Genomic DNA, 14,452 nt, shown 5'->3' with positions numbered 1-14,452 from the left:
GCCAATGAACAATCGGGCATCCTTTTTGCAGTTATTTTAACGATATAATTCATAAGGTTACATTGGCTTTTCCATTGCCATTTGAAGAAACCAGCTTTACTCTGTTACATCTGTCTGTTGTATTATGATATTTCTGATCATGGGGTGCGAGTTGAGCGCATATTTTTACGACCGTGACATTGACTTACGTATTTGATGTAAACATCAACGGACATTTGTATCTTTCAATTAAATTCAACTGAGCACTACTCCAGAACAATAAACCTGTTCTTAATAATGATTGAAAACTGCATTTGATACAAAAATATAAATATTCCAAACTTTTGTCCATGACTGTATTATCTCCTTTTCCCTTCTACTTCTTGTTTTTCCCTTTCCTTTCCCGTTTTTGTTCTTTCCTTTTTTCTGTTTTCTTTGCCTCCCCAATTTTTCTTTTGATTTTTATCAAACGTGGTGACGGTATTGTTTAATATCAGCGATATTTATTTATACCACTTGCGCTCACGCTATTTGTCACATGTTTTGTCTCTAGACAAAAGAGTACCTAGTCAAATCCGCACGTGGTATAACATGTTGGTATTTATACCAAACACGTGCAACTGGTATTTTAAAAGCTGATCAATATTTATATAGAGTGGTGAAGATATATATCTTGCAATCGCTCTTCAACTCAATCAGCGACTAGTTTACATGATTATTATAAATAATTATGTTGCTAGCCTAGGTATCAACCGGGGGTATCAACTGTCACTTGTGAACTGTTTCAGCCTACGCACATACAGGGTATACATGTGTTCAAATTGTTTTTGTAAAACGTACCTGGAAACCGTACCTGGGAAATGCTTGATCCGTTGGTTTCTGAATCAAAAGCGTTGGTATTGAATTGAATTGCGTATTTGAGTAAACAAATATATAGAAGATATTAATTTAATATGAAGAGAGTATGAGTATTCTTCCCATTTTGCAGTTTGATATAATATAGTATAGAAAATGTTGAATGCCTGGGCGTATTTTGTACATTTTATTGCACGGGGCACAAACTTTTGGTGGGTATGTTCCCCCGGAATTTTGAGGTGGTGGGTCTTTGGGAGCTGACGGCGTACACTGCAAAAACATATTAATAAATACATATTTTAAACACTATCTTGTGTTAAAAACATAAACATCTTCATATTTCTAAACGTGTTTTGGTGTTTATAAATTAGCATCCCTATACCTTCACTGTACAAACAAGTGTTTATGAAGTGTTAAAGTGTTTATTAAGTGTTGCTCTGCTGTTTTTGCAGTGTACCGGTAAAAGCGGGTCTTTTGGAGCTGCGAACTGGGCTGCGAACAAGTAAAATGGGGACTTGGAGCTGCGAACAGTCAAAATCAAGGGCCTTTCTTGGCTTTTTGGTTGGAATCGCCTGAAAAACCAGAAATATGAGGAATGAGCAATTTTGGGGTCTTTTGCCCCTCTGGGTCGGTGGCCCCGGTACGCCTCTGGACACGCATTAAGTTTCATTCCTTATCCCCACACCCCATCTTACATACATACATACATACATACACTTTTAAAAACATGCTTACGCTTGCTTGGTATAATTTGTGGCGGCACCACGAAGGGCTTTTCGCAAAAATGTCCCCTGTCAGAATTCTTCCCCAGTAAAACCTTAAAAAATATTAAGAAATTTTCTCTTTTTGCAGCAATTTTGCGCATTGTTTTATCTTTGCCCCTTCTTGAAATTTCTCTATTCCTCCCAATGCCCCAACCCCGAAAAAGTTTTGATGCCGCCGTCTACGTACGCCTTGAAACACATCAACGGTATTGAAAGCAAATCTTTAAATTTTAAAATTCGCTACCACTGTGTCTTTTCCAAAATTTATTTAATGGCCTGAACTGTTATAAAGGTAAACACTCTGAAAAAAAATAAGAATAAACTTTTCTGTTATACATATAAACAAACATAAATTAAATAAGGGATGATATTAATTAAATTAATTAAATGACGCTAACAGTATCTTAATTTCTATTACTACCAACTAATGAATATTTCGTTTTATCAGCCCCATATCGAATGAATCGTAAACACACGTGTGCATACACACTTACACCTTATTTGGTATAAAAAAGACCTCAATGGCAGTCTCCAGGGATTTCGTTTATTTCTTCGTTGCTTAACTCTCGCCTCAGTATATATCTGTAAAGAATTGTATTATTTTGTGTCCACCTACGCGAACTGCTTCCTGTTGTTAAATCAGACTTGGCTCGTTCACAGGTGAATAAAAGCAATCATATCGTGTCTCTATGCAGTATTGTATGTTCCCAGTGACAGATGATAATTTAAGGTGGAATTACACCCCTTGATAAATGTTGTGACTCATTTGGTTCATTATATATGTTAAGAAATTAGGTACATTCTAGCGGTACCTCTTTTCTTATCACATATAACGTACCGCTTGTCTTGAGTCACTGAAATTCCAGTGTAGTAACTGGATTCATTGCCCCTATAATATACATAACTTTTGTTACCTGTGTCTAATATTATTTTTTGAGAAAAATGCAAAAATAGTCAACAAATTTATCAAGGTGTGTAGTACCACATTAAAGAAAGAGGATGCTACAAGCTGATTCAAACAGAAGTAAACTCATGTTTTGTACGAATTCTAGAAGGAATCCGCTGTAAATGAAAACATCATTGAAAAGAACAGATGCGTCCAAATTGAGGGTAAAATTTTACCCATGTTGGTTAAATGGTAACTTTACCCAACCGCTGGGTGCCATATGAACAACCTTCATGAATTGGGTAAAATGTAACCAATATTGGGTAAATTACTGAGAATAATCCGATCAAATTGGGTCAAATTTGCCCCAATGTTGGGTAAAAATCTTACCCAGTGTTCTAACAGTGTAGCGAACGTTATTTTATATTTGACATAGCGAACGTTATTTTATTTTTGACATAGCGAACGTTATTTTATTTTTGACATAGCAAACCTTATTTCATATTCGACATAGCGAACCTTATTTTCTATTTGACATAGCGAACCTTATTTTATATTTGACATAGCGAACCTTATTTCATATTCGATATAACGAACCTTATTTTCTATTTGACATAGCGAACCTTATTTTATATTTGACATAGCGAAACTTATTTTACATTTGACATAACGAACCTTATTTTATATTTAACATAGCGAACCTTATTTTGTATTTGGCATTGCGAACCTTATTTTATATTTGACATAGCGAACCTTATTTTATATTTAACATAGCAAACCTTATTTTGTATTTGGCATTGCGAACCTTATTTTCTATTTGACATAGCGAACCTTATTTTATATTTGACATAACGAACCTTATTTTCTATTTGACATAGCGACCCTTATTTTATATTTGACATAACGAACCTTATTTCATATTCGACATAGCAAACCTTATTTTATATTTGACATAGCGAACCTTATTTTCTATTTGACATAGCGACCCTTATTTTATATTTGACATAACGAACCTTATTTGATATTCGACATAGCGAACCTTATTTTCTATTCGACAAAACCTTATTTTATATTTGGCACAGCGAACTTTCGACATAGCGAACCTTATTTTATATTCGACATAGCGAACCTTATTTTATATTCGACATAGCGAACCTTATTTTATATTCGACATAGCGAACCTTATTTTATATTCGACATAGCGAACCTTATTTTAAATTCGACATAGCGAACCTTATTTTATATTCGACATAGCGAACCTTATTTTATATTCGACATAGCGAACCTTATTTTATATTCGACATAGCGAACCTTATTTTATATTCGACATAGCGAACCTTATTTTAAATTCGACATAGCGAACCTTATTTTATATTCGACATAGCGAACCTTATTTTATATTCGACATAGCGAACCTTATTTTATATTCGACATAGCGAACCTTATTTTAAATTCGACATAGCGAACCTTATTTTAAATTCGACATAGCGAACCTTATTTTATATTCGACATAACGAACCTTATTTTATATTCGACATAACGAACCTTATTTTATATTCGACATAGCGAACCTTATTTTAAATTCGACATAGCGAACCTTATTTTAAATTCGACATAGCGAACCTTATTTTATATTCGACATAGCGAACCTTATTTTATATTCGACATAACGAACCTTATTTTATATTCGACATAGCGAACCTTATTTTAAATTCGACATAACGAACCTTATTTTATATTCGACATAGCGAACCTTATTTTATATTCGACATAACGAACCTTATTTTATATTCGACATAGCGAACCTTATTTTAAATTCGACATAGCGAACCTTATTTTATATTTATGCAAGTACTGCTAAGACCAAACAAATTGAAAAGTAAATTGATATTAAATCAATCTGAATAATCGTATTATTAATATATTTTTTACATTGTCTTGATACTTTCCGGTACTTAATTATTCAAAAGTAGTGCGGCTGTAATGCGAGTGCAGTTGTTGTATAATTTATTAGTTTCTTGACATTTTCCGATAAGGTGGGTGAATATAATTATGTCAGTTTTTAATACCACGCTATTTTGATCAAAGGGAACATAGTAGCAGTATTGTCATGTATATACTTCAGTTTAAAGAAACGAAACCCCAAGAGATTTGTATTGAGATCTTATCTACCAAATGGTTCATGTCCTCTCACGTGTGCTTTATAATTCACCTTTTCGATAAATCCCATAAGCCTTTGCGAGTACACATGAGACCTCGTCATTTGACGTCACGCCGATCTGCGCCGATGCGCACACATCGTTTATCGAACATCGTTACTGCGCATTGCAAGTCCGAGTGACGTCAAATGACGAATTCTCGCAAAGGCTTATGGGATTTACCGAAAAGGTGAATTATGATTATGGCAACGTGATATTTGGAGAAAATTTATAGGCTTGTCAAAATATTTTTATCGCGTATTAATTTGCCGAAACATCCCACAAGCAAATATTATTACAAAATACAGAAAAAAATCATATTTTTTAAACACTATCACAATATTCATGTCATCGATAAATTAAAAAAACCACCAATAAAACAAACCAAAACTATCCAACGTTTCAATTATCTAAACATCAATGTTAGGTCTATCATGGTATACCATCCAATGTCAGAATAAAACGCACTTTGATTTTATCGCTGCATCGCTTATCGCTATTTCACCTTTACTATTTCTCACCTCACCTAGGCTGTTTCATCCTCTGTAGTATGAAGCCCTCTTCAAGATTCTTCCATTCATGTCTGTCTTGCGCATCCCTTGCCCAAGTGGTGCCTCTATTATGCTGTTAAGTCGTCTTGCCATCTTCGTATTTGCCTTTCTCTTCTACGCTTTCCTGTTCTTGGTTGACACTTGGTGATTCTTTTTGTTGTCGCTTTTGCTTGCCACATGTCCTGCCCATCTCCATTTTGCTTCACCAATCCTTTCCATGATGTCTTTGACTCCAGTTTTACTTCTTATGTCACTTTTTCTGATTCTGTCACGTAAAGTTATATTTAGCATGCGTCTTCATCGTAAGTCATGGTGGGTAACACATATTGATTGTACATACGCCTCTTCAATGCCATTGGTAGCTTTTTATCACAAAGGATGTCTTTGTATCTACCAAAACAACACCAGCCAGCCTTGATTCTCAGTAAGACTTCCTCTCTTGTGTTGTCTTCAATTTTGACTGTCTTGCCCAGATACTTTCTCTATCGGTTCATGGTCAATTTCAATGGACAAATAATGAAAATGGTCTCATATTGTTCCGCTTGTAAAAGCATTTAATAAAAATAGCCTGTCATATCTCAGATGGTTTGTTAGCTTGGTAACATGGCAAAAAGATCAAATTCCATTGAGCCGTGTTGACCTTGACCTATTTTGCGGTGTTACCTTAACAATGCAACTTTTATCATTTTGATTTATTTTTGCCAAAAGAATACTTAAGAATAATTTAAGACCAGTTGGATTAAAATTGGACCGTATTTCAATTGTAAACGTCCGTGGTCCCAAAATAATGTTATAACCTATAACCTTTTGCCCGGTATTCCGCTAATATTTGTATTATGCTGTGGGTCGTACTAAATTTTGCTTATGAATTTTAGGTCACGGGAAAAAAGTTTGGGAAGCCAAATTTTTAGATTTAACGCTTAATTTTTTTATTAATTTCTGAGACGACGACTCAATGTATTTCTCAATATTTTTGTCACCCTCTTAGCTTGATATGATCCACTGAAATTTGCAAAAGCTCTCAATAGAATGCTGTACGAATAGACTGCGTGGGGATTAATGGAAAGTATAGTGTTAAAAACTATGACATTTGCACAAATCTTAGTCTAAATCCACATCCTTTCCCTTTTCACTAAAACTAGTTTTGAGGAAATACATTCGATATTTGTAGTGTTTAGTTTGTTTAAAGGTTGGTGATAGAGATACAATTTTACTTCGATATATTGACAACATGTACTTTGATATGTGTTATGCATTGTAACAAAAAAGTATTGAAAATTTTATATAGGCTTAAGGGTCGATTCTCTTCTGTATAGGGATGCTATTCCTTGTTTTTATGACTGCACTGTTGTTGGTTTCGTATTTGTACTTACATTCATCAATAACAAAAAGAAGCAAAGAATCAACATCTTGGAGTTGAAAGAGAAGAAAGAGAAATTCCAGCTGAAGTTGAAGAATCGCTTTGCTGGTGTGGAGATAGAGGACATGGATATGGATACAAGATGCGACCACCTAACAGCATCAATGTTGGAGGCAAGTATAGCACCATCAAAGAAAGAAGACGGAATCATATCAGAGGATAGACTATGCCATAGTCTATTTTTGATGTTAATCATGATGAAAGCATTCAGTTGAACTCGAAATTATACTGATATTTATTACATCAAAATACTAGTACAAAATTGTTATGAAAATGTTTATATAATTATATTAGTGACAGTAAAAGTAAAGTGTACGTAGGCTTATATTGTTGAATGCAACGTATCATAATGTCATAATTGTATTGGCACTTCAATACTGAACAATTCTGATTTTAGAATCTGCCAGTTTATTAATCGCGAAATTCCATGTTAACTTGGGAAGCTAACAAACAGGGGAGTAGGGTGACTGAAAAGAACAGATGTGAAAATCTATCAATTGTGCACACATTAATTAAATCAGAGTTTTAAGCTTAAATACAATATCCAGAGTATGCACAATGGGCAAGTGGACTACGGGGTAGTCTAATCAGAGGAGGATAAAACTATTGAAAACCTTGATACCCAGAAGGAAAGTTTTCAGAAAAAATAACAACCAAATCAAGAGCTGAGAAGATTGAATATGCTACAACTGTGAAATCAGTAAGGAAGAAGAGAAGACAATGTACAAGACGGAGAAATCATGCAAGCATACTCAAGTGGAAAAGGTCCAAAAACTATCAAAACACAAATAAAATAAAATGCCCGTGCAACGGGGCATAGATATTGTATTTGTTGTGTTTAGTCTTCGGTTTCCTCTTCGTCTTCTCCTCCTTCTTCATCTTCTTAAGACCACTTCATTGCACTCCTCTAGCTTAAGAACCAAAGTAGCCTCGGCGCCCATACTTGGTATAGTGATGGCCCATGACCCCTAAAAAATTTTCTAGGGTACCCTCGGGCGAAATTGATGTGGGATGGGACTTCTTTTGCTACACTTGCAATTACTTATTTTACTTTTTTTGTTTTATTATGTTTCTTACTTTCTTTCTTTATTGTTTTTTGCTTTCTTTTTATTGTAAGTCATTTCTCTTTTTGTAATAAAAGGTAGCCCTGAACAGGGCTGTTTAGTTTGTCTTTGGTTCTTTTGAAGTGAGTTTACTGTGCTGCTCTGCCCTCTACCTGGTTGCCTCCTTGACGAATACAGGTTTCAGCCCTAGTCCTTGTGCGCAGTATACTTGCGAATATAGCAGTAATACGTTTGCAAAGATCTTGGATTTTGCCACAAATAAAGAAATCAAGTGGTGTGAGGTCTGGTGATCTTGCAGGCCGCTCCCATCCCAACCACTCTGTTTGCTATCCGTGGACAGAGTGTAGAACTGATGCATTTCTTTAAAAGGGCATATCTTCAAAAATTGTGAGCCGATTGAAATAATTGTTTCGGTTTATTAAAGCTAATGAGTAAAGGCTTCGTTACATACCAACTTTTTGAAAATAGGAGAAAAAGAGGGCGCAATGAGGGGCCTCTTTTTTTTTTTTGGGACACCCTGTATTTTAAAGCTTATGATATATATTTTCTAAACACGAAATAAAACAAAATTGACCTGGCCGACTTTACGGCTGATTCGTAGCGTCCAGTCACATATGGGGTCAACCGACCCTCATACTACCCTGCAGTGATAAGGCTAATGTGACATAATCAGGACAGGGTGAGATATTTTATTTGCCGTAGAAGTCGTGATGTAACAGGATTAATTTAGATGAATAAAACCACTGTGCTGATTTGTTAAGATTTTCTAATTTAGCACATCACCTGGAGTGCATTAATATACATGTAATTTGCTGGTATGTATGTCAAACTGAAAGTTGAATCATACTATTATCATATCCATGCCATGTAAAATCTTATTTGATCTTATTTTAATTGTGTTTAAGAGTAATTCAATTTGAATTCGTATACAAATCACGATACGCTTTAGATTCAGAATCCAACGGATCAAGCATTTCCCAGGTACGGTTTACAAAAACAACTTGCACACATGGATATCCCGTATGTGCGTAGGCTGAAATGATCGTAAGTGACAGTTGATACCAACCAATATCTTGATATGTATACTAGTCGCTGATTGATGCATGATTAAGGCGACTTCAAAATAGACATGTCCACCTCTATAGATAAATCGAGGGTTCAGAACCAGAAAGCCGTAACTCACTATGACCAGCTCTCACAAAATGAGCATACAGTTCACTCCTTGCTTTGGTCTTCCAAAAACAATACTTCCTCCACAATATCCTTTATTTTCTATTGAATTTTGTCATGAGTATTGGACTGTATCTTCTATAGTGCCCTGGCGACTTTATGCTCAGAACAATGATGCCCCGGGGGCACTCCCATATATTGGTACGCGTCATGTGCATGTCAATAGATCCCCTATTTTGAGGCAAATCTGCCACCCAATGACCCCCTTTTTTCATCAGCTTATACCTAATGACCCGGCCCCTTTTTTCAAATTTGTCACCCAATGAACCCCCCCCTCGTCCCCCCCCATTTTTTCATGAGCAGGTGATTGTGAGTTGAGACTTTCTGGCTCTCAACCCTCGATATATTTATCATCTTAGAAAGTACACGGTGCACTTGTTTTTGCATGAATGCTAACTGTTTTATGCAAAGTCTCATAGTGTGGATTTAAACAATTTAAGTCAACACAACTATGACTATTATTTTTTCGGTTTTGATCGTAAACATACATTTGTGATATACTTCTTCCTACTTGCAACTCATAGACGTGGGTGCCTCTTGCGATAAAGCTAAGTAAACGTCCGCTTTTGGCGAAAGGATTTCCTTGTATTTACTACTTAACAGAAATATTGCAATACTCTCACAGTTTAAAACGACACTTGTAAAGTACTTTTATAGCTATAATATATAGGCCGACTGAATGGAAGGGTAACGCGACTAACGAAAAAGAAAAGATAAAGAAAACCAACACTAGATGGCACAGCTGTGTTTGAGCAAACACGAATATGCCCGTGTCTTCCACCCTAACAAACCTTAACCCACCATGACACCTAAGAGCCCACCCTAGCACCACCTTCACCATCTAAATCTAGCCTGATACCTATTAACCCACCATGATACCCCCAATCCACAATGACATCCCATTAACGCTGCATGACACCCTTAACCCAACGTCGATATACTTTGGGCAAGATTTGACTATTTTTATGCTAATTAGCTAATTTGCATATAACTCAAAACAGAAGCGTCCAATGAAAAAATAAAGCTCCTACATGTTATTGCTCATGAAATTTGCCACATTTTGGTTCCAATGACGATACACTTTGAACAAGATTTTACTATTTCATGCTAATTAGCTAAATTTTATACATATTGCTCCCTGTATCTCATGACCTTTGACCTCTGGCATCAAGGCTATCACATGAATATCTAAGAGTCATGGGTCATCATTATACCAACAATTAAAGGTGTCTTTACATATCAAAATATATTTGATCAACTTTTCAGAAATAGGCCAAAAGAGGGCGCAATGTGGGGCCTCTTTTTTTTGGGACACCCTGTAGTATATCATTTGACTTCAAACGATATCCAGAAGCGGGGTTATGGTTTGTTGAACTCTGCTCCTTCAACAAAATGGTACCTTCTATCGGTTCCTCACGTGTCTCTTTTTCCACATTTCTTGTAATAAAGTCATAATTGGCGGTTATTTCAAATCATCCCCAAGTCAACGAGGTTCAGGAATGTCCTCTCGTTGTCATTGTTGGTGATACATACCTAGACAAAATACAATGCAATTGTAACCCACCACTTGAACAAGATTTAGCCAAAGCAAACAAAGACTAGATCAATTTAATGATTCTATAGGTAGAAGATTATTATCCTCTTCAGCAATAGGACTATTGATTGGTTTGAACGCTATCAAATGAGAAACATGTCGCGCCTAATTGAGACGCCTATGAATATGATCTTCACGTACATTTTGCACTGTATCTCAGAATACAATTTGCCGAGTTTACGGCTCATTCGTAGTGTCCACTCACATATATTGAATATTTTGATGGAATCTCTCAAAATTATGACCACATAACGACTATACCGTACCTTTATCTTCAATATCATATGAACGGTACCTTATACTTAATTACGTAATAGCATTAGCATAAATTCAATAGACTACGAACACTGCGTTTGCGTTTTTATGTCCTTAGGAACGCAACATTTGATATCCGGGAGGGGAGGGTGGAACTAGAAGTTGAGGTGCATTTTTGTTGTATACACAGTTTGGGTGTGTCAGTGGGCAAAGAATTTTGTTGTTGTTTATGTAGTGGGTGAAATATTTTCAAGAACCTCCACCACAAGAATTCGATGGTGCGGATACTTGCTGCAATATGCAGTATTATTGAATGAAGCTTTACACTTTCACTACTGCGGTTTTCTGTTTTGTCAATTTTTTCATTTGAAAAACATCCTGTACTTTTAAGCTACATACACATCCACCCACACACATTCGAACTCGCCATATCTTACACAAACTCCACTTATACAAAAACAAAATTGATGCAAAGCAAACTTTTAGAGAGTTGTTTTGGATAAAGTCTATGCCTTAAAAACATCGACGTTTATATGAAGCAAGTCTTGAAAGTTTACGTAGCGTGAATGAAATAACAAACTCGTCACCACTGTGCGTATTCCAGGCCAGTCGTCTACATCTAAAATGTATAATTATGACGGCATCAAGATAACATGTGATAAAGAGATAATAAGTAGGAAAATGATTTTTTTGCTATATAAATAAAGAAACAGGAGATCTACGTGGTTGGATAAATTATAGTTATAGGCTATAAGCAGGGATGAGATCAGTTATATGAACTACTTTCTTTTATGCACTAACATTATTGGCAGCATCGACTATGCCATAGTCGATATTTGATAAATAAAAACTATGTTATTAATTTTGATGAACGCATTCAGTTGAACTTGAAATCATACAGATTTTAATCACAATTAAGGTATGGTCATAAAAGGTTTATATAATTAGTGACAGTAGAAGTAAAGTATACATAATATCGAAAGCAAATTATCTTGGCATAATTATAATAAGGGCTCAATTATTGAACAATTCTGATTTCTGATTTCTGATTATTGATCGCGAAATCCAGAGTAAAAATCACAGGGACAGGCAGGTAAATAGCACTTGAGATCCTTTCAACTGTGTGGGCAACAACAAAGGAGCTGCCCACACAGATGAAAATAATTCCATTTGCTATTTACCTCCCTGCTTGGAGAACTAGCAAGCAGAGGGAGTATGGTCACTGAAAAGATCAGATGTGGACAATCTACCAATTATGCAAAACTTACTACAAATCTGTGTTCTATGTATAAATGTAATAGATACAGTACTATGTACGATAGGCAAGTGGACTACGGAGAAGTCGTATTGGCTGTCTCATTGTTAAAACAGCCTGTGTCATATTTTCGTGAAAATATAGGGCGCTGTTTTAAAAATGTTAACTTTTTAAATTAACCATTTTTATCGACAGCTTCGATAGGTCTATTGCCATTTGGTCTAATACCATTTCGTCTAATTCTCGTTTAGTCTATATTCAATTGGTCTATTACCAGAAAGGCTAATTGCCACTTAGTCTAATAACCATATAGTCTAATGTCTATTTAGTCTAATATTGTTTGGTCTATTAACCGGTATGTCTACTAACCATATAGTCTAATAACCATTTGGTCTAATATTTTTTCAATAACCGTTTGGTCTAATAACTGTTTGGTCTAATAACCGTTAGGTCTAATACTGGTATGATCTAATAACCAGTTAGTCTAATACAATTTCGTCTATTTATTAATAAACTAAATGCTTGGAAGACTAAAATGGTTTGTAGACCAAATGGGTATTAGACCAAATGGCTATTAGACCTATTGGTTATAGACCAAATGGGTATTAGACTAAATGGTTGTTAGACTAAATGGTTTTAGACTTAATGGTTATTAGACTAAATGGTTATCGGACCAAATGATTATCGGACCAAATGGTTATAGGACTAAATGATTATTGGACGTAGTGGATATAGACCTAGTGGGTTTAGACGCAATGGATGTAGACGAAATGGATATTAGACCAAATGGTATTAGACCAATTGGCAAATCCCCCTTCGATATTATGCCAGTGTTTAAAAAATGAGTTATTTCCGTTTTTTGCAATTGATTGTGCAAAATCTCAACAGAATTATTCGCGATCAAAGAAATCTTGGCAAGCTTACTTTTCTCCATATATTGTTGCCCTGTATCATAACAACTCGTGCACGTTTACACGCCATTTACTAGAAAAAGCCTTTATACATATAAAAGGTCTTTATGCATATAAATTTATAAGGTCTTTAAACAAATAAAATGTCTTTAAACATATAAAAGGACTTTATATATATTATAAAAGGTCTGTATACATATAAAAAGGTCTTTATTACAAGGTCTTTATAAATAAAAAAACCTCACGAGGTTTTGATTCTTTACTTAAGTAAAACCACAATACACAACGCTCCTTGTATTGAAATAGCGTCTTAGACGGGTATAAGATATTAACTTTTCTTTAGTGCACATGCAATAATATATATACATTCCAACCGGACACTCTTTTCAAAAACATACCACATTTTCCCAGCAATCGGTTGCAACTAAATTTGTCAAATGGAAACATCTGTAAAACAAAGTTCATGACCCTAAAGTGGCTATGAACTTGGAACATCACAACAAATGTTTAATTGGTGCCAGATCTGTTCTATGAGAGAATAATTATGGTTTTCATTCTAACCCTTAAGGGATCTGGAATGAGCGTTTTGAGCGTTTCGACAGTATTTTTTGTGGGACATGAGAGCACATCAGACATATCAAATTGCATTCTGAATACGAAAAATATCTTTCTGATATCAAATAATTTTCATTTTTTGAAATTCACGATATAATACAAATTTTATGACAAATTATTAAAATTTGATATTTTTCACATTTTTGATATAACAGTCCTCGAAGTAAAATTTATAAATCTAATGACCTAATTTTTTTTTGGTGTTTTGGAAAAAAATCCATATCTTCAATACGAAAGGTCAAAATTTTCAATTGATCGTCGGCCTTTCATCCCACCTACATACACTTTAAGTATAAATCATCAGATTTATAAAGTTTACTTCGAGTACCGTTAAATATCAAAAATATCAATTTTTAATCATTTGATATCAAATGTGTATTACATTGCGAATTTCAAAAAATCAAAATTATTTGATATTAGAAGGACATTCTTCATGTTCAGAATATAATTCGATATGTCTGATGTGCTCTAACGTCCCACAATAAATACTGTCAAAGCGTTCATACCCCACCCCTTTAGTTGCGGTATTATTTTTTCATTGCTTTCTTAACAACTTAAAAAGCCCAAGCTACGCGTATGGGTTTTTGAAACAAATGATGTTTTCTTTTGCCCTTAAAGGATGCTCTGTGGAATTAATAGCACGTTGTGTAGTATCAGTTTACTTGATACCGTATCCGCTTTATCTAGTTTGCGGGGGATGCAAGGATAGGGTATTACCGCAATTCTGTATTATTTTCAAATAACTGAATATAAATTTGTAATAAATGGACAAAATATGCCATCAGAAGTGTTATAAAATGGGATAACAGTTTCTCTAATACATAATGGAACGCATTCACCGTCTTTTTGCCCACTATAAAGTTCAATCGAGAAAA

General features: G+C 34.9%; 1 protein-coding gene across 1 annotated transcript in view; it reads right to left on the bottom strand.

The window, feature by feature from the left end:
• The window catches only part of LOC140159486 (craniofacial development protein 2-like), a 37,539-nt gene extending 32,110 nt beyond the window's left edge, over positions 1-5,429 (bottom strand). Inside the window, exon 1 of the mRNA XM_072182975.1 lies at positions 5,324-5,429. Coding sequence (XP_072039076.1) covers positions 5,324-5,429 — 106 coding nt within the window. The remainder of the gene's footprint in view (positions 1-5,323) is intronic.
• Between the last annotated feature and the right edge of the window lie 9,023 nt (positions 5,430-14,452).

The sequence above is a fragment of the Amphiura filiformis genome, chromosome 8 (assembly GCF_039555335.1).
Source record: "Amphiura filiformis chromosome 8, Afil_fr2py, whole genome shotgun sequence".
Lineage (NCBI taxonomy): Eukaryota > Metazoa > Echinodermata > Ophiuroidea > Amphilepidida > Amphiuridae > Amphiura > Amphiura filiformis.
Note: the sequence above shows the minus strand (reverse complement) of the source record. Positions and strands in the feature narration are given on the sequence as shown.